Below are 21,491 nucleotides of genomic sequence, written 5' to 3'. Positions count from 1 at the left end.
AGAATAATGAAACACAATAATTTTATTTGGTAATGTCCTCACAATAAAGGTTGAAATACAAAATTTTCATTTGAAGATGTATAATATTATCATATCCAAAACAAATATAATATTTGTAAATCTGAAATAGATAACAAATTTTTAGATATAGAAACTCGAACGATTTCACCTATTTTATTGAATTGAGTTTCAAATATGATATGCCTTGGTCCGTAGAGTAGATGATTATCGGCGTTGGTCGTATTAGTTGGATCAAGTTATTTTTCAAATGGTGGCTGAGATTTTATGAAGTTTTTTGGGCGAGTCAAGTGATAATTTATGGTTGGTAATGATTGAGTTTTGGTCAGATTAATCTAGAGCTTCAATTCAGTAGTCATCGAAAATGTGAAGAAAGAAAAAGGAGGAAGGGCGTTTTAATAAGTTTGTAACTTTTTTCTTTATTTTTGAACTTTTTTTATTTGTCTTTATAGTAGGAATACATCGCACACATTTTGTTTTGTATGTAAAAAAAGCCCAAAATATTAATTAAAGCACTAAGCCCATGCGAAGACTTTCTCCTTGATTTGGCGCAAGATTAAATTCCAACAATTTCATTTTTTTTTCTCCCGCCGTCTGTTTGTGTGGTAGCGGGAAACGAAATTCAAACAGACGTCCCTCAAAAAGCTTGCTTATCTGTCATGTCTCCACACCCAATTCATGTCTGTGCCGACTGTCGACTGCCGACTGATTCTAGTTCTCTGTTCTCCACAGTGAGAAAAACACTGTCACTGCTGTGTTCGGAAGAAAAAATTGAGAGGTAGATGGACAATAAGAGTCCCAGCAAGTGCCCCGGAGTTCGTCTCATTGGTGGTAGAATCTATGATTCTGATAATGGAAAAACTTGTCATCAGGTGCTTTCAGATTAGCTGTTTGGATACAGTTTAGGATATGATTCGTTTTTTGTTCTTTTGTAGTTTGATTCGAATTTGGCGGCACTGAACTAGCTAAAATTTCACAGTTATGGAATCTTGCAATTGAGTAATTTCAGATATTCCTTTAATTCCGAATTTAATTGAACAGTATAACTCTAAGGATCTAGGTGTTTTATTTATTATTTATTTTTTTGTGTTTGATATTATTATCTTGCAATTGATTATCCGTAGAATGGCTTTTGCCCTAATTTTGTTTAATATTTCAAAATCTCAATGTCTTGTTTGGTTATCTTTTGAAGTGTCGGCAAAAGACAAGAGACTTCACCGCTCAATGTAAGAACAAAAAAGGGCAGAAAATATGTTCCATTAACTTCTGTCACAAATGCCTTTTGAACAGGTTAGATACGGTGCTCTACTTACTGTCAAATGGGTTTTATAAGAAATTCTTTCTGGGTTTTTGTGTTGATCGTCTTTTGCTCAATACATTCTGGTTCATCTCAAACTAGGTATGGAGAGAAAGCAGCTCATGTGGAACAATTGAAAGAGTGGAGTTGTCCAAAGTGTAGGGATATTTGCAATTGTAGCGTCTGCATGTAAGTATATGGTCTTTATGAAATTTCTGGTTGGAGAGAGTTTTAGTTTATGTTTTGGGTTAATCTATGTGATTTTTATCATTTTCAGGAAGAAACGAGGTCACAGACCTACTGGTATGCTAGTGCACACGGCAAAGGAACAAGGGTTTTCTTCGGTGTCAGAAATGCTTAAAGTCAATGGCCCTGAAATACCCGAGGCACGATCTTCTTCTGAAAAGGTTTGGAGTGCTTTCTCTTGTTTGCTTTTGTGTGGTTATGGTGGCTAAGTTACATGTTTTTGATGATAAAATATTTGATTGTTCATGTGCTGATTTGTGTATGCACAGGAGCCTGTAGTTGTTTTGCCCAGAAAGCAAGGAAAGGAAAATTCTTTTGATGGGGACAGTGATACAAATGTGGATTCTCAAGAAAAATTGGCAATGGCAAATGAGAGTCACTCAGATAAAACAGAAAAAGGAGGGTTGAGGGAAATAAGCAATAGCAATGTAGACGATGATGGTGCCTTAAGGAATAGTAGGGCAAAGAAGCCCAAAATTTGTGAGGACGGTAATAAGAAGGAAGTGAAGAAGAGTGAAAAGGATGGAGGTGAACTCAAGGAGAAAAAGAAGTCTGAGACACAGATTTTGAAGGCTGCTTCCTTGGATGTGGATCAAAATCAAAAGATAAATAGGGGAACATGCAAAGATGCAAGAACAGCAATAGAGTCATGCCATTTTAAGATGAGTGCTGCAGAATTTCAGAACGAAAAATTTGATGCTAAGATTCAATTGCCACAAGGCTCCAGGTTGACAATTGTAGAAGATGTTTTGTTTCCTCCGGAAGATGTTGGGCACGCATTGCAATTCTTAGAATTCTGTTCATCTTTTGGAAAGGTAAGTTTGAATCTGGTTCTTTCTACATTGTGCAAGATTGTTTCACTCTACATCATGGTGTTATTTGCCAAAGCATTTGTTCTTTGTGGATAGTTAACTTTTATGGTTTGTTGATGGAAATTTGTTATAAAATCTTAAAGTTCTCTTCTTCTAATAAATCACCTTATGTCAGAGCTTTGACCATGAATTAGTTGCGTCAGTTATATTTATCGTCTATTCTCTTGGAGGCAAAAAATTTTTCTTGCATTTATTGTTGGTAATGGTTACTCTCTTGCTTTATATGTCACTAGGTCCTAAAGTTGAAGAAAGGAAATGCTGGAATTGTAATTAAGGAAATTGCACATGGGGCAAGTGGTCGTCGCTCACAATACACTATATTAGCTTGGATTCAGATTCGATTATTGTCTTTGATACTGGAAGACAAGGGAGAAAGGTGACCTTTATGCTCCAATCCAATGTAGATATATTATGCTCAATATCTTATGCCTTTATGGGACTAAATAGTGATTGGAACTATTGTCAGATCTAAATCCCTTAGTCCAACAAAAGGACAACATCCATGGGTACAAGCTCTAGGGAAACTTGTCTATGAATACCCATACATGTCAAGTGAGTTCCCTTCTGACTGTTTCAACGGGGGCATTGATGGATATGAGAAATTAACTATCACAAAAAAGTTCAAGCTCTTGAACTTTCTATGTGATAAAGCACTAAGCACCAAGTAAGTGATTGAGGCTAGTGTTAGAAAATCAGTCTCTTTAAATGATGGTTCCCCCTCCCTTGAACTTAGTACAAGATGGGAAGTGGTTGGATTTTTTCCTTTCTATCTATTTGATTGGGTTACCTGTAGGTGCTTGAGGAGGGTCATTGATGATCAAAATTCAAAATTTCTACTAAGGGAGAAGGAAGCTAAAGAAAAGATTTCAGTAGCAAAGGATAAGGTATGAGAAGTTGGAAAACACATTTTTCCTTCTTTCGACTATACACAGGTATTGTCTTGTGTAAAAGTGTAAAACTAACGCCCTATTGCTTCCTTTTTCTTTTCCTTGGCGCATACAGAAAAAATGGTTGAAGCAGAAGATACAGGATGAGTTGGCTAAAGCCATTATGGCAAAGACTGGTGCTTCCCTTTCAGTTTCTGAGCATGAAGCTCTAGTGTCTCAAATAAAAAGTAAAGCAGCGGAAGCTCATATGGAGATGCTGGAGGCAAAGGGCATGGCACTAAAGAGTACGTATGCAGTTCTTTTCACGTTTAATGGTTATTGTCTCATATGTGCTTGAAAAGCTGGTGTGATGGTGGTCCAGATGAGGCATCACAAAGTGTTGAGCTAAATCAAATGACAACTTTTCTTTTCCTTTTTTACACTTGTGGATTTTGCTGCATTGGGCACATTTTCTACCATGAAATATCGAATGCTTAGTGCATTGCTTTAGGTTAAAAAAAAAAAGACAATAAAGTTATGTTTCATCAGTTTTTCAACGTGAATCATGTTGGCTGACCTGCCTGTTGTCCATGAATATTTGAGAAAGAGTCGAGGGACAACTATCTAACTTGCCATAATAGGGAGTATCTGGCAACTCAAGTGTGTTAATAAACTGTCAAAGAAGAAAAGACCTCTTCACTGAACTTCTGAGTTCTGATAAGACAAACATATCTAGAAAGCTGAATGATGATTTTTAGGGAAACCCTCCTTTAGATACTGCAGATTGGTGTTTTCCCAAAATTTCTGTGTTTACAAAACTCTTCCATTGTATGTTCGGGTTGTCCATCATTGGTGGCTGTTTAACATAGTAATACATGACTATGATCTGTTGCTTATGAGTGGTTGTGCCATAAGGCATTATTACTGACACCCAGACCAGTATAATAATTCTGCAGAATGTCTTCCCTTATAGTTTGGCATGATTATAGAATTATTTTCATGTACTTGACAATTTACTCGTATGAATTCATCCTAGTAACATCAAAATTGATTAGCAGTCCTCATGCAATGAAAGCTGAGCATGCCATGTTCAGTTCTTGCAAACCATGTCAATCTACATGCTGCCTTCTACCAATTGGGAAAAAAAAAACTCTTTTTTCTGGATTTTTGTTTATACTTGCAAGGACTTTTGCTATTTGCATTAGTTCTATATTTGATATAATGACTTTCTTTTTGCCCTCCTATCATAGTGGAACAAAGATCTGATGCTGTTAGAACGGAGCCCATCCTTTCAGATACTAATGGTTCTGTACTTTGGAAATTGAAGTGCTACACCGGTGAACCAAATGTTTTGCTTCAAGGTTTGGATGAATGCATATTTTAATGATTGGATGATAAAATACATGAGCTAGTCAATATCACTTTTCCCCTTGCATTTTAACATACAGATATGGGGACTGTGGATTCTGATGCACATGATGAAAAATGGTTTTCTTATGACGCCGACCAGAAAGAAGAAATTGAGAAATGCATTTCTTCTTTAAAGTAAGTTAAAGCTTTGCCTTTCACACTTATGTAAGTTTTTTATTTCATTAGTTGGTGTGCCAGCAAATGCCTGTCCAGTTTAGAGATCATTATCTTCACACGAATTTCTTTGACTTGGTAAGATGCATAGATTTGTCAATGGGTACTTCAGTCCATAACATTTCATGAAAGCTCTGGCAATAACTCTGCTCGTCTGTCTTAATTATTTCATGCAATCTCCACTGGTCCTCCAAAGGGGTTTTCATTCTTCTATTATTGTGTTGCGGAAGCTTCCTTTTGCGTTATGCATTGTCTGATTTGATACCCTTATATGCATTTACCATTAATTTTGCATGTGTTATCTGATTAAGACTGTAAAACGGAAGACAAGTTGGATATCCAACTAAATGGCAATGGTGCGGATGCTCATTGTCTAGGCTTTATTCCAAATGGTTACAGTATGCATTTCCTATATGGAACTAATTGGATTTAACATCTAGAATATTGATGTTGCTTCATTTAAACAAATATGCAGTTTGCAGAATTGTGAGGCAATTGGGGACAATGAAAATTTCTCTAGTAGATGCATTAGTTTTATTTATTCCTGGTCTATAGGAGTAACTGTTGTTCTGGCCTAGTGTATTAAACCACATTCCTTTGCTTTTCCCCTTTTACAACATTCTGGTTATCTGATACACTGCACTAGTGATAAAATAACAAGCTAATTACTTAGAAAAACTGCTTCAGTTGATGCTTTTTTGTTCAAGCTTTCTAAATGTTGCTACTACTGTCATTTGGAAGCTTACACAAGTATACTAAATTATGTATTTCGATGAATGAGCAGAAGATCAAAGTAGTTTTCCGAAGGGCCAAGTTGACTTGCTTATCTGTTTTTGTTTTGTGGTTTTTTTGCTGAAATTGATTTGGTTAATCATTGTTCTTCTCTGATTACAGGAGAAAACGGGTTTTAGGCTGCAGCAACCACCTTTTGACTGCATGAAGACCTGGCACACTTTCAGTATGAAATGCAGCTTCTGCTTGAATTCTGTATTTTGTATTTTTTTTTTGTATGGTCTTCACTTTGAAAAACCACAAGTTCCTTGGAGTCAGTTTTTCTGAATGTAATACAGTAACATATGCTAATGGATTGGCCTAGAAGTAATTCTTGATTAGTAGCTTGTGTTTCATTACAATTGTTGATTAGTAGCTTGTGTTTCGATAAGTACATAAACTTGAGTCATCGGATTTGTGTACAAAACAATTGTTCAAAATCCCAAAAACAGAGAATCTAATAAAGAAAAACAATTTTATGCAAGTAGTTGCTTCAAATACCAATCCATAACCTCCTTCAAATTCTCATTCTTGCCATCACCATCATCAACCACACCAGAAAAATCACTATCTAACCTAACCCTCACATCCTCCTTCAATTTCTCTAATCGATTAGTGAATTCACACAACTCATCCAACCCCATACTTTCAGTATCTCTGAACCACCATTGATCATCTCCATCACGGTCTCCCCCCTTCTTTTCTCTATCTCTCATCTTCTTCACTTCAACTTCCAATTCATTCACCTCTTCCCACAAAGGCCTCGCTCGATCGTCGATTTTCATCTCGCTTTTGCTGCTGCAGCCGAGGTAGGAGTTCAGTACATCGTCAACTGACGGATTCCCGAAGCTGAAGAATTTAGAGCGCTGCCCCTGACCTGGGGATGAAACCAGAATTGCTATTGGGTTTGGCATTGTAAGGCCGTCTCTGCTGCCCTGGAAAATAGAGTCTTGCGACGTTTGGAGAAGGTAACACTTATGGACTTTTTGTCGCGCTCGTTCAGTGGAATCCTTCTCTTTCTTGCCATGATTGTTGTGGATTGCAAGTTCACTCAAGCCCTAGAAGAAATTACAAGTTTCAGAGAGAAACCAGAATTGTTTGCTTGGAGAAGACGGAACCTGTCTGTTAATTTATAGATACAATTGATAACCTAATCCTTTTATGATTTGGGGTTAAAATTTGAAAAAACAGCAAACTGAATGTCACTTCCTCAGTCGGCGAGACTCGATTCTAGTCTAAACCTTTCGCTCTCAAACCCTAGCTAGATCCTCAGTCATCATCCGTAATCACAGACTCCATTGATTGTACTATGAATCGTCTTTTGGTTAAGCTTTTATCTTGTTACGGCGTACAGGATCATCAGTCGGTGTCTGCATCACTACTCACACTCTCCTTTTTATTGCAGTTGTCGAATCCCGTAACCCATAGGTTTTTCTCGAGTTGAGATTTTGGGCATTTTCTCATAGCCTTCTAGTTTGAAGTTCTAATCTAGACTTCTTTTCGACCTTATAACTTTAACAGGCCGCAAAATAAATTCAAAGCAACAAACAACCCATTCCGGCCATAACTAATTGAGAACACTATAAAAGTTCGCCCTTTGGACATTCTATATGGGTCTAAACTCGGACCACCAAACCCGCATGCACATAAATTTCCCACCTGATGACAAAGTGGGTTGAATAAAAGTCCAGCGTATGACCACAAGACAATGGTATTGTTGCAACTGATGCTTTAATTTCATTCCATACTGTAGGGACTACTCCAAACTAAATACATACATCTAGTATTTTCTCATTTCCTCCTCTATTCCATGTTATTTCACAACTGTGACTGATCATTCACAACCACCTCCCACCCACAATATATTCACCACAATTGAAGAAATAAGAATATTTTGATCAACTGTATATATCTTGGCCTCTTTTCTTCCTCTTAGCAACTCATACTATCATTCCTGTCACTCATGATCGGATTTGGGGAGGACTTGTGCATAATAAATATAAAGTATTTAGCATAACGAATGAATTCATCGCGATGGAAACTTTGAATGTTTTGAGTTCATATCCGAACAGTCTAGAATTTTCATGTCTGATCGCGATGAATTTGATATATTGTTGGATTAATTATGCTGAATAATACACATTTATAATTTCTTCAAAATTTTACAAGCGAACATATATACCTGACAACCATGCAGAGAGGAAAATGAGGAGTAGAACTTATATAGCTCCTTCCCAATATCCTATGGTCTGCCTAATGTGAACTCCAAACTTGGGTTCTTGCAATACAAATTAGACTCTAAATATCCTTTCATCTGAATTGAATCACAGTCCTGCAGTAATGTTAATTTGTAGATGCACCTAATTAATAAACAGATGTAGCACAACATATATAAAAGGGATTAAATATGTTGAATATTCATACATACCAAGGTTGAGTTTGACATTACTTATACATACTTGTTTCCATAAAAATAAGTAGATAAAAATGAAAACTGATCAGTCAAAAATAGATATTACTCTAGCTTGCTAGATTATGATAGTGAGGGATATAATGCAGACAGATCAAAAAAGGAAAATAAAAACATAAAGCAAACCAACGTTTGATATAAAGAACATGGGAATCCACCCGAAACTTGAGAGAAACTCTCTAGGGTTTTATGATATATTGATAGAATGAAAAGATAATGACCTCTAGGGCCGGCTACAACCATAATATGATAAAAAAAACACGAAAATGTAAAATTATAAAAACACGCCTGGCTAAAACAGAAAACAATCGATTTGAGGCCCTAAAAGAATGGAATTTCGCGAAATTGGGGTGGGGTCAGCCAAGGGCGCTTGGTTCTGTTTAAAACGCTATTTCGCTTCAATCAGTCAAATTTCATCGAAAATAGACAACATTTGTAAATTTTCCAATTGTATAGCCAACCCCTCAAAAATGATTTCTACTATCTGGTAAAAGTATTGGTAATTACTTGTAACTTTCTGTATTTATAAAATCAGCTCCAAAACACTCTAAATTTGGTTTAAACCAACTCAAAATCAGCTCCTATATTAGGATATTACTCTCCCTTTTAATAAAATTAATCCTCTTATCAAAAAAAAAATAGTGAGGGATATGCTGGTACGTCCAGCGCTGGTCACTTGGGTACATTTTTTTTTATAACAAAGAGGTTATGAGTTTAAGCAGGGAAGGTGAAAAATCTTTCTCACATTAAATCTGTGTTAGCCATGCCCAAACTCGAAACAAAAGTCGGGTAGTCTCCCTACACTGATCTCTCATAGTAACATGCACAATCTATTCAAACTCATAACTATTTTAGGTTTTAATCAATACCTCAGTATGTCTTCCAAATCTTTGTTGTTGTCTGAATGATCCTTTTCTTTGTCCATCCATGTCATTGGAATTTGTTTGTTGCCAGGCCTCTCTACTACATGCATCAAATATATATATATATATATATAGAGAGAGAGAGAGAGAGAGAGAGAGATTAATTTCCAGCTATATCATTAGCATTTTCAGTTAAAAAAAATTAACAAATTTTGATGTAAATCACCAGATGACTTGCATAAATTAATAAGAGAAAACCCTAATTCATCTTCTTTTTGATATATGTGCAAATACTGTAGAGGAGTCAATTTGCACCATAAGGGTTTTCTCATCAAAAAGAAACTAAGTTAGAATATCCACGAATGCTCATTAAATCTCACACATGCTTTATAAATATAGATATAGATATTTACTAATTTATTTGAGACAAAAAAAATAAAAGAAAAGAAGAACAAATTCAAAAGAAGATTTGATGGATACCAAACGTCCACACTTTAAGTGAAGAATGAAGATCACTAAACTCAACGACCTAGACATACTATTGATAATACCAAAAGACCCTCCAAATGATGTGTCAATGAAATATGACACCGAGATGTCGAGCAAGGTGTCGCCAAAAAAGGCATTGCGATGACCAACACCTAAGGGAACCGAAAGCTCTAAGTAAAGAATCTTTACTTGAAATATCAGTCTCCTACTAGGAAAGGAAGAAGAGGGATACATCCTCGAAATTTTTTCTTGAGAATTAGGGAGGAAGTTTTTTTTTTCCCTATTGGAACTGGACTACCCAAGTCAGTAAAAAAAAGGACTCCGCACTAGGTAAAGAGGACGTAACTCTGAACTTTTAGCTTTTGATTATTAGCAAAAGGATGAGCTCCAAGCATAAGAGCACTCTTAATTTTTGAATCACATATGTACTATAACTTAAGTATCGGAGAGTCCCTCCTGAGGATCAACTTGGGGGCTCTGTATCTTGCTCTTCTCTTGTGCGGGACATGGAAGAACAACATAGCAATCTCTCTCTAGCAGCTAGCCCAACCATCCTGATACGTAGTAATAATCTACAGTCTACAGTACTTTAGATAGAAAACGATAAAGTGTAGCTGCTGATGTTGTACTTTCTTTCCCTCATATCCTAATTAGCATGCATTTGATTGCTTAACTACCCTTCCTTTACTACCCAATGTCACAACTAAAGCTACAAATCCGATGTCATTAGAAAATCCACCCAAAAAACACAAAAGAAAGAAAACCCAAACAGAAGTTATAAAAGCAAAAGCTGCCATAACAAGTAGTCTTTTCATTGTTCAAAAATGGTGAACTTGGGTTTGCATTTCTAAGCCAATTAAGGTAATAACAAGTTGTTCATTCATTATTTAGTCTACCAATTTCAAAATGTGCATATGCTAAATGTGTGTTAATATATGTATGTATATATATATATATATATAGATATGTATATACCTTGAAGGGTTACTCCAGAGTGAAGTAGTACTATTACTAGTAGTAGAAGAGTAGTCCGTTTGTTGTTGCAATGATACATCTAATGATGGTCCTCTTTGATTTCTGAATATTCTTTCACTTGCATCAATATTATTGCCTATTGAGGTTATATCTTCCTCTCCTGATCCATCTGATACCAACATGTTACATGAAATTAAACACAACATGTGAAAGTTTATGTATCTATGCATGCATGTGTGTGTGTGTGTGTATATATATATGTGCCGCATCCATACATGTTAGGGTTTAGTACAAATGAAAGTTATTGAGGGACAATAATTAAGTTTCTAATTTTCACAGTAAAAACACAAGAAGGTTCATTGTAGTAAGGTTATAGCCAAAACAATACATGATACATACACATATACCCATATACATACATATGTGTGTGTGTCTACATATATATATAGGGTAGAGGGAATTACAATACCTGAGGAAGCAGCAGGTCTGTCGGTGGTTTTAACAGTTCGATACATCTGCCAAAGGTCATAGTGAAGGATCAAAAACTCTACCTTTTAATCACATAAAATTCAAACATACGAAAAATTATAGAAAATAAAACACCATATATTTAAACATACAAAATTCAGAATAATAAAAACATTTAGGAAATAGTTTTTTTATATATATAAAGAGACCCATTATTCCATATTTATCTTCTCTCTCTCAAAAAGGCTTCTGGGTTTGTCTTGGATTCGTCATCACCATTAATCACGAGGATGATGTTTCGATAAGGAGGTACTATTTGCATTATTGAGGCATCATGACTTTATTTTTGTCTTTCTTCTTCTCTCTCTTTTGCAGCACAAGCTTGTCTCCTTCAGATTCAGCTCTCTCTCTCTCTCTATATATCTATATATATATATATATATATAAAAGCCAGTAAGAAATTAAACCTTCATCACCTCTTTATCCCACACACACAGAGTGAGAAATTAATTAGAAATCATGAAATTAACCTGTAAATGACTCTTGACATGAGACAATGTCAGATCTTTGACATCCATCAGCTCCATAACTCCCTTTGGAGTTGCCCCTGCAGATTACTTTAATCAAATCAAAACCTCACAAAGAAATTCATATGAATTCATTCTACAAGAAAATGATAAGAGTACTTATTTATTACTTTCATGGCCTCCAAGTAGCTCAACAGCGTAAACAAATCTAGCATGAAGAGTGCTATTCCATCGCATCCTCGGCGCCCTCATACTCCTCTTTGTGGGAAATTTTGGAAGAAATCTTGATCTAATCATACCATCATCGCAAGATCCATAAAACCCATTCAGCCTTGATGGTGCTGTTTGCGGTAACCGGCCGTAAGAAGACTGATGATTATGACCTAGAGAGGAAGGAGGGATTTGGTTCATCGTCGGATCTTTGTGGTTGTGGTTTAAAGGAGAAGAAGAGAAGAGGAACGGACGGCTGTGATACACCGGAATCCCTTTAATCGGCCTCAAACCACCGTCCAATGATGATGAAGATACATCAAGTAGTGAAACCCCATGGTTTAGGCTTATTTCACTACCATCAATCACTTTAGATGGGTGTGATAGAGAGAGCTCAGTATTGTAAGGCTGTTGTGAATCACTAGTGGTCTTGATCAAAGTGCTTGAAAGATTGAAATTTGTATCTATAATTCCATTGATTGAAGAAGAAGTGGAAGTAGCATTAGGAGGACTAATGTGAAGAGAGAGATCAGGAATTGGGTTTGAAGAATGTTGGATGAAAACCCCTCCTTCCAATGGCATTTTCTTATAATGTAACTTGGTATAAACAAAAAGAAGAGCAAAAAAAGTGCAAATTATAATCAAGTTGGCAATTTAATTAGGAGGAGATTTGGGTTTAATTTTTTGAAAGAAAAGCTAAAAGGGTTTAAAAGAAGAACAATTGATTGGGTTTTTGTGCTTTATTAAGTGACCAAATTAAAGGAATTGGTGAAGAAAAAGCACAAGAATGTAAAAATACTCAAATCTCTTGTTGAAGAAAGAAACATAATCAAAGAAAGGTGCATGGAATAAAGTAGGGAGAGAGAGAGAAAGATCAAAATGGTATAGTTGTTGTAAAAGGCAAGCAAAGGATGGAAATAAGAAACAAGAAAACCCAGAAAGGCATGTAGAGAGAGAGAGAGAGAGAGAGAGAGGATTTGGGTGACTGGTGATCCTCAAGAGTATATCTTGGAAAATGACACTAGAGGAAGAAGAGAAACACAACGTCCCATATCTCTCTCTATAGTTAAAACATTATATAATAATAAATAACATTTTTTTCATCCCAAATGTTAGGATGTATGTACACGATTTCATAAGAATCATGTATGTTCCATGATTTCATAAAAATCGTGTGCTTCTATCTCGACATTTAGGATAGCTGGGAGAGAAAAATTGGAATTGCATTTTCATAATAAGTTAATAATATTAGTAAATAAATGATTTTTTTTCCTTTTTTAATTACTTATCTAGAGAGGATGGGATATAATATAGTAGAGAGAGAATGGCAGCCTATGAGTCGAATTTGGGGGCTCTACAATTCGTTTAGAATTGTAGAGTCTACAATTTCAATTAAATGGTTTGAGAGATGTGTCACATTACACCACATTTTATTTTTTTCATTTTTAAAACTTGTCTAACTTTTTCTTCACCATTAAATGTAAATTGTAAACTCTATGGAATTGTGAAGTTCCCAAATCCGACTCATAGTCCCCCACTCCACTCTCTTCGCTCCTCTCTGTGTTTTCTCGCTCCTAAAATACTATTATATACTGAATCTTTTAAGTTTTAACAACCTTGTCGACTATCCTGCTGGGTTTTATTATGTTGTCCACATTGACTAACTTAGGATTTCAAGCCCTAGATTCACTAAATCCTACATAATCTTAATTTATACTTTTATAGCGAGATTACTCTAATCTTTGGGGAAATAACCCCCTTTCTTTAAATGTTAAGCCCATAGAGATAGCAAACTATATATATAGATAAATGTAATGTCCCTAGTGTATGCTGCTATCTTCAATGCCACCATATTTTGTTTTTGTAACTGGATTAGATCGGATGGTCCGACCGGCTGAATCGGGAACCTAGACATGGTTCAGTCCGAATATCATTATAAAATTAAAAATACGGTGGAATTGGATTGAACCAATCAACCCAACTTTGAACCGGACAAATCAACTAGTTCGACTAACCGGTTTTTAAACTTTCATAATTTTACCCTTTTAATTCTATTTTAATTATTTTTAATGAAATAGAAAATATCATTTATTTATCTATGATAATTAATTATATAAAAAATAAAATTATTTAAAATCCCTCAATCTTCCCCGAATTGTTATTAATTTATCTATTTTATTTCAAAATGTAATCATTTAAATCACATCCTATCTTCGCCAGGCAATTACAAGACTTTCTCTCTATTTGTTAAACGTGATGGTTGAATCTAGGATCTCTTGGCTTTTGACAATAATTAATTTTGAAAACTTACCACTTAGTTAACCCCCTTTGAAGTTATTGCAGGGTTGTGGTAAAAACTATATCAAGCACTTCAAAATCATTCTCTCTCTTCTACTCTCTCCTACGTGGCATAACTTAATTGGGTGAGTGGGTCCCACAATATACATTATTCATCAACACTTCATACTTTTCAACACTTCATACTCATCTTCTTTATTTTCTCTCTCTTACTTTTTATCATCTCTTTCTTACTTTTCATCATCTCTCTTCCTTTTCATCACCTCTCTCTTCCTTTTTATCATCTCTTTCTTCCTTTTCATCATCTCTCTTTTCACTATTCATCAACTATATACATACTTCATATTTCAAGTGTCATTTTTAACAACAACCTATATTTCAAGTGTCATTATCAAGAAAGTGTGTTTTCAAGTGTTCATTTTCTTCCATTGTAGAACTCCAACACTATAAATTTTCCATAAAGTTCACTTTTCAACACTTGAAAATGTATTATCAAGTGTCCATTGGACATGCTCTTGCAACAATGGAATTGGACAAATTTAAGATGTAAATAGAGAGAGAGAAAAAAAGAGATTATAAATGAGCTTTCGTGATTCCCAAAACACAATAAATGAAAAGGCTTTTGGGAACCTACGTATGTGTTTCACTACTTTATGTAACAATGGATGCATATATATAGTAATTCCTTTCTTTTTCATCAAAGAAGATTGTGACCCCAAATGCATGTCAAAAAGCAAAGATAAAAATTAAGTGACTATTGGTTGCTTATCTCTCTCTCTCTTCTTGTGTGTTGCATGGAGAGGAATATTTTCAATGTCTTTTCTAATGTGATAAAGCATTGCCAAACATCTCCCATCTTACTAGGAGTGTAAGAAACTCCAACTTTACCTTTTATTTTTGGGTCATAGGGTCCCCCTTTAATTTTATAACATAACGAAATATTACTACTCTTTCTCTATGGTCTTCATCACTTATATAAGCCATGGAGTTTTGTAAGCTCACTCATGTTAATTTCTCACATTAGGGCTGAGACTGGGTCGGTTGGCCCAACTTTTATGGGTCAGATGTAGGTTGGCAACCGATATTTTTCGGGTCAGTTGATGGTTGATTATCGGTCGATCGATAATGGGTCGGTTGGCTGGTAATAGCCGATAACAATAACAAAATTAGCGGTTTTATTTCAATAATAATAATTAAGTACTAATATTTATACTATTTTTTATTTTCTTTAAAATAACCAGTTGATAGATAATTATCGGCCAACCGACGATATGGTATTTTAAAAACCATCAACCAACCCATCTACACATGGGTCAGGTGATATTATCGGTCCGACTATGTGGGTCAGTTGATGGTTGATTATCGGCCGACCGATAATAACCGATAAAACCGACCCAGTCCTAGCCCTATCTCACATATAAGTTGGGTTTTTAGGATCAATTTTGTTGTATTGGTTGCCCATATTTAATATAAGCTATATATTGTTAGAACTGGTAGGGTTGAGCCGAGAGGGCAAGGAAAATTATGGGAAAAATTAAAAAAAAACTATCCGCCCTTTTACGGGGATTCAGGGGCTCTCCCATTGTAACACCTGACTCAAGTTGATGGGGGAACAAGTCTCTGTAGTCCAAATTTGGTGGTGCTAGGCGAGCTATTAAGTGGCGAAGGAGTTTAGTTTCTTATTCGACATCGTCTAGGGGAAGAAGTGAAGTGCACAAGGATGATATGAAATTTAGAGCACTCAACCCCTCTTCCTCATCACTCGATAGCTCATCCAACACCACCAAGTTTTACACTGCAGAGGCTTATGGTCCCAACCACTCGAGTAGGGTACTTCAGTCTCCCCACTGAAGGTCTCATGTTCTTGTGAATCCTACACTCTGAACCCCAGGGTCTCGACTTTGATACCGTCTGTAACAGCCCGCCCCTCTGCACTAGTAATATTTTGTCTTCCTAGTCTCAGCACCAACCTATACTAGTTTGAGTCCAGAAGAAACACTTGTTACTAGTTAGGAAATTTAAACTATTATATTATACACTTTACTTCTTCCCCTGGGAGATATGGGATTTAGAGCACTAATTAAAGCTCTCTCTCCACTCTATAGCTCGGTTAGCACCACCATCTTGATAGTACAGAGACTTGTGTTTCTACCCACTCAAGCTGGATACTACAATTGTTGTAGTCTTCTTCATCCAAGGGGTTGACAGGGGCTGTTGTACAACAACTACAGCGGCCCTACTGTAGTTTTAGTATAGTGTCAAATAATTTTTTTAGGGGTAAAAACGATTGGGTTGGATCGATTTTTTGTCATAAAAATTACAGTGGACCCGCGGACTCCATTCAAAGGGAGGGTACAGGACTTTTTACCTGGCAGAGAAACAGAAAATAAGGTATACAGTGTACTCTTCTGTGTTGATGTGAGGGGTCACAAATCATTTTGTAATCCATTGCTTTGTGATACTGATAGATCCCTCCCTCCAAATTAATAAAAATATATATAATGAAAAAGTAAAACAAAAGGACAAAAAGAAAAAAGAAAATATATATATATAGGGGCGGTAAAAAATCAATTATGAGTCGGTTTCATGTCCGTCAACATCACGTATTTACGAAATATTTACATGTCCAGACCCTAGTTCGGATTTGATTTCGGAGTACTTAATTAATTGACCAAACCCTTATTGATTTAAATCCGGACAAGTAAATTGTATAATAATATATTCCGGGTAGGGTTCGGACAAGTAAACATTTACGTTTAGACCCTGACTTGATTTTAAACAGGATAAAAATTTTGTGTTTGAATTCAAATTTCGAACATATAACTTATGTCTAAACTTGGTTTAATCCTGGTCAAACAAATTCGGTCATTCAGACTTCAGACCGGACAGAGTTTTGTCAATATAAATATATATATATATATATATATATATGATGAGGCCATAATAGTCAATGATGCAATGCAATCATGCATGCATGGCATGTCATTGCAGTGTTAGTTTTGTACTTTATTTACAGGTACAGTACGTTCTAGGGGTTTGATTAATGAACGTAGAAGCAATCAAAATTTATTTTTATTTATTTTTTGTTATTTTGTTTTGTGTGTTAGTGAGAGTGAGCCTTCATATCATGCATGTCTTGTAGCTTTAATAAGGACGAGGAGCCTGACGTGGAGGGAGAGAGACTGGTCAGCGACTAACTGACATAGTAAAGTCATTTATTTTTAAGAGCAATCACAATGATATAAATTGGAAAATGACATACATACATAATTTTTGGGGTCCATAAGATACATAATCTATGTGACATGTCAACTAGACATGCCACATAGATTTTTTGACACAAAACTCAAAGAAGCAAAAGAAATTTCCCGCTTCTCTCTACTTGGTCCCTCTCCTTCTCTCTTTTTCGATTTTTGTAAAATTTGTTTAGTTTTTTTGCAGCTTTTTTGTACATCTTCCTTCTCTCTCCAGCTTTCTTGTCATCTCCTCATCTCTCTCCAGCTTTCATGTTCTCTATCGTCATCTCTCATCACCCATGTTAATGCATTACGAATTAATAAGGTATTTAACATAACTGTCAATGGTAGTGTCTTATTACATTATGTTTTTATAGTGTCTTTGTATATCATACGCTAATGCATTACGAATTAACAGGGTATTTAATGTAGCTGTTCATGACAATGCTTTATTACATTGTCTTTCGATGGAGTATTTATTACTCATTTGTTAATGAACTACCAGTGTATTTAACAAAATTGACAACGTATTTGACACTTTTCAATACAATCCATGTCAACAAAAATAAAATCCTCGAGGTGTAATTTCCACGTGTTTCTTGTCGATGAACACCTTGAACAAAATCCAAAAAGGTGTCTTTCGCAAACTCCTTTTATGTTTCTTCTTCAAGCATACTAGTGGTGTTAGCCCTTGCATATTAGACCAATATTGCAATGAGATGGGTTTCTTCTTTGTGTCTTTGGTTTTGATCATTCTGAAAAAGAAAGGTCAATTACATTACGCACTAGTGCATGATGACCTTCAACAAACAAATTAGGTTGTGCAAAATGATATGGTATCGAAATACAAAAAATACATTCGAAAAAAAATTACATATCAAAATGTCAGTGTATTGAACGAGTGCATTGTGCATAATTTACAATGTTCCAAATACAATATGCATTGTCCGAGACCCCAATGGTTACATCCCCATTTCTGCAGTGTCTAAAAAGAGCTTATAATTTGATGTATCTATCAAGGTTGCTATGTTTTTTAGACAATACCCAACAATCTTTGGGATAATTACATTGTGCACAAATAGTGCACTAACACACTGGGCTAAATACACAACCAAATGCATGGTGTAATAACCTCCTGTGCTAAATACATTGCCAGTTTTCATTGTGTAATAACCCACTGGGATAAACAAATTGGGAGAAATATACTACCATAAATCACAACATACATAAATAATGTGAACAAGTACACTACCAAAATAGCAAAGTATAATCACTGGGATCTTGAACACATCAAGCCAAAATAATCAAATCAACATCTGAGATTTATGTGAAACGAGTCTGCAAAAGTCTTATGCAAGAACAATAACCAAATACACTTTCATTGTAACGACCCATCCCACACACCCACCCCGCAGTAATGGGCTGTGCGTACAAGCCGGGCCCATGGGCCGCTACCCCCAACCCCTCTCCCCCTCGCAAGGCAGGCAGGTTGTTGCTAGGTTTCGAACCCTCCACCTAGCCTTTAACATAGTGTCTTTGGCAACCTATGTCACCAACTAAGCCATGGTAGCTTAGTTGGTGACATAGGTTGCCAAAGGCACTATGTTAAAGGCTAGGTGGAGGGTTTGAAACCTAGCAACAACCTGCCTGCCTTGCGAGGGGGAGAGGGGTTGGGGGTAGCAGCCCATGGGCCCGGCTTGTACGCACAGCCCATTACTGCGGGGTGGGTGTGTGGGATGGGTCGTTACATTCATACTGTCAATGTATTTAGCAACTGCATTGTGCAAAATTTACACTATTGGGAATATACTATGCAATATTGCAAGGCCTACAAACAAATTAATTATATTGTGCATACTTCAATTGTATTACACTTTGAACTGACAATGTAATAACGAACCAGAGCATACCTTTCAAGTGGGTCTCCATTTTCCGGTGACTGTTTTGGTCGGCAAAAGGCTGGGCTAGGTGCTCCCCACCTAACAGAGTTCATTGGTGGTGTCGGGTTGCCAAACCGACACCGGAATCAGTTGGATCGGCGTTTTTTGTCCGGTGAAAACCCACGGCTTCAAGGTGGATTTTCGGCAAAACCAGTGACGGATAACGACAAGTGATGGCTGGGCTTTGCTTGTGGGAGCCGGGCGCTTCTTTTGATAGCAGTGGTGGTCGGACGGTGGAGATCCGGTGTTGGCCATGAGAGAGGAAGAGAGAAGTCGTGAGGGAGGAGAGGGAGAGACTGATGAGAGAGAAAAAAAAATATTTGAGTGCAAAGAGAGATAAAAGAGTTATTTTAAGGATTTTTAGTTTTTGAATTTTGAATATGTCTAGTCAGCATCCTACATGGCAAGCCATGTCATTATGTATCTTTATGTATACCAATATTATGTATGTATATCATAACCGATATAAATTTGTTGAGACCAACAGAATATATTGGAGAATGTGTTTTTGTTGATGAGGATGAGTATTTTGTTGATATGATTAGGCTAATAAAATGTATTGATACAATAGTGTAAATTTGCTAGCTTGTTTTTGGTGTAATAGAGGTGAGACCCACTATTGATTTTTGGTGTAGTTGTGACTTGTGGGTGCGGTACAAGAGCAACTGTAAGTCTATAACAATGTCTGTTTAGTGGCCATGGAGGATTTTATTATCCCAACTAATGACCCGTGGAAAAAAAAAAGGGAAAAAAAAAAGAGGTGCAATGGTGTTGATTTGTTGGATCAATTTTGTTGTGGCAAATATGCAGACATTGATTGGCTCTTCAAATGGCTTGCTTTTGATCTCCAAGTGGGTCCCACAACAAATCACACTCACATCTACACCAAAATCAATATTGGGACCTGTCTCTATTACACCAAAAATAAAGCTAAAAAATTTACACAGTTGTATTAAAATATTTAGTTAGCCCAGTCATATCAACAACATACCCAACCACATCAGTAAAACACGTATTTCAATACATTTTATTGTTTCAGCAAAAAAATTACCATTGTGGTTGCTCTAAGTGGGTCGATGTGTTGGAGCCAACATGGAGGCCATCCGTGTTCACTTCATGTTGTTCCCAACAAAATTAGGACAACAAATTATCACCATTAGAAGCATTTTCTTCCCATGTCATATTAAAAGAAACAATAAAAGGCATCCATTCCCCCTTAAATGGAGTCATTGTGGTTGCTCTAATATATATGAATTCTAGTTGAAGGTACATCCAATAGAATTGTTTGCAGTATTCTACGGTTTCAATCAATGTCATCAAATCTGTTTACTAAAGGCAAAAAACAAACTAAACCCCACATTGATATGCACTATCAACGCTCTTGCAGTTTGATCTTGATTGAAATTGCAGGAATACTGTAATGACTTTCACTGCAAATACCTTTAATATATATATATATATATATATCATTACTTTATTCTATTCTTGAGTTTTTTGGGGTCTTCTCCCGGCGAGTTCCTTATTCTTTTTCTACTCTCGCGTATGCTTTTATCACAAACGAAAAAAACAAATTGAGCACCACAAATTTCAACCCAGGAAAGAAGTTTATATTCTTATGCGATTCGGACCGTTGGATTACTATCAATTTGCTTTCATTGTGGCCGTCAAAATGATTCATGCATCTCTGACCTAGATTTAGTTTGAGTTTATCTCTGCAGGCCTCTTCCCTCCGATTAACGACGAAAGATGAAAAACGACGAAAACTTCAGTACAAGCTGCAGACGTTTTCTTTTGTACCCATTCTCCTAATGCGGTTCAAGGTGCAGTACTAATACGTTTGCACTTCATATGCGCCAAAACAATCTCTCAATTGCTGCAAGCACCTGTCGTCTCGCATCTTTCCTCTTACAAATAAGTTTCTCTACATCGCACGGGTGTTTGGGGGTAAATTCATGATCTCTCTAAACTCCCATCACTCCCAAATTTCATTCTATTTTACAGTTGTTTGCGTTGTTCGAGCCTGTTCTTCCCACGGGTGATTGAGGTTTCTCAGCCGTTGTGTGGGTGTGTTGTTTTCACCTCTTGGTCGATTTTGCATTGCTACTCTGTCTTGCGATTGAATTTCTGGGTTTTCGGTGACTGTGATTTGCTGTTGTTTGTATTTATTGCCTTTTACTTGACTGTTCTGTCTTGCGATTCAATTTTTGGGTTCGCGGTATAAGCGAGTAAGTCTATAATATTACTGAAGACAATATTATGGATAATTAGGTTTGTCATTTTTTATTTATTCAATATGTGACGATTTTTTAGTGAAGTTGAAGGTTGTTTTTCCCTTTCCACTGCCTCTATGTGTTATGATCC

At 36.1% G+C, this 21,491-nt stretch overlaps 2 protein-coding genes across 3 annotated transcripts; one reads left to right on the top strand and one right to left on the bottom strand.

The window, feature by feature from the left end:
- The first annotated feature begins 600 nt into the window (after nucleotides 1-600).
- On the top strand, nucleotides 601-6,016 carry LOC119998762. The gene is made up of 12 exons (XM_038846165.1): nucleotides 601-890; nucleotides 1,211-1,308; nucleotides 1,418-1,504; nucleotides 1,593-1,722; nucleotides 1,831-2,376; nucleotides 2,667-2,809; nucleotides 2,900-3,097; nucleotides 3,227-3,317; nucleotides 3,436-3,604; nucleotides 4,550-4,660; nucleotides 4,748-4,844; nucleotides 5,778-6,016. Exons 1-12 carry the CDS (start codon nucleotides 801-803, stop codon nucleotides 5,821-5,823), a joined length of 1,806 nt encoding a protein of 601 aa, XP_038702093.1. The 5' UTR covers nucleotides 601-800; the 3' UTR covers nucleotides 5,824-6,016.
- A 1,685-nt stretch (nucleotides 6,017-7,701) lies between these two features.
- Nucleotides 7,702-12,642, bottom strand: LOC119998494 (transcription repressor KAN1-like). 2 transcript variants are annotated; one of them, XM_038845845.1, is made up of 6 exons: nucleotides 11,617-12,642; nucleotides 11,450-11,526; nucleotides 10,921-10,966; nucleotides 10,452-10,620; nucleotides 8,994-9,087; nucleotides 7,702-7,986 (listed from the first exon to the last, which is right to left on the bottom strand). In XM_038845845.1, the coding sequence occupies exons 1-6, from the start codon at nucleotides 12,236-12,238 to the stop codon at nucleotides 7,897-7,899; spliced, it is 1,098 nt and encodes a 365-aa protein (XP_038701773.1). In that variant the 5' UTR covers nucleotides 12,239-12,642; the 3' UTR covers nucleotides 7,702-7,896. The 2 variants fall into 2 exon arrangements, with proteins under 2 accessions (XP_038701773.1, XP_038701774.1); XM_038845846.1 differs by having other exon boundaries at nucleotides 8,994-9,084.
- Nucleotides 12,643-21,491: the final 8,849 nt, after the last annotated feature.

Source organism: Tripterygium wilfordii, chromosome 5, assembly GCF_013401445.1.
Source record: "Tripterygium wilfordii isolate XIE 37 chromosome 5, ASM1340144v1, whole genome shotgun sequence".
Lineage (NCBI taxonomy): Eukaryota > Viridiplantae > Streptophyta > Magnoliopsida > Celastrales > Celastraceae > Tripterygium > Tripterygium wilfordii.
This window is presented reverse-complemented; position numbering and strand designations above follow the sequence as displayed.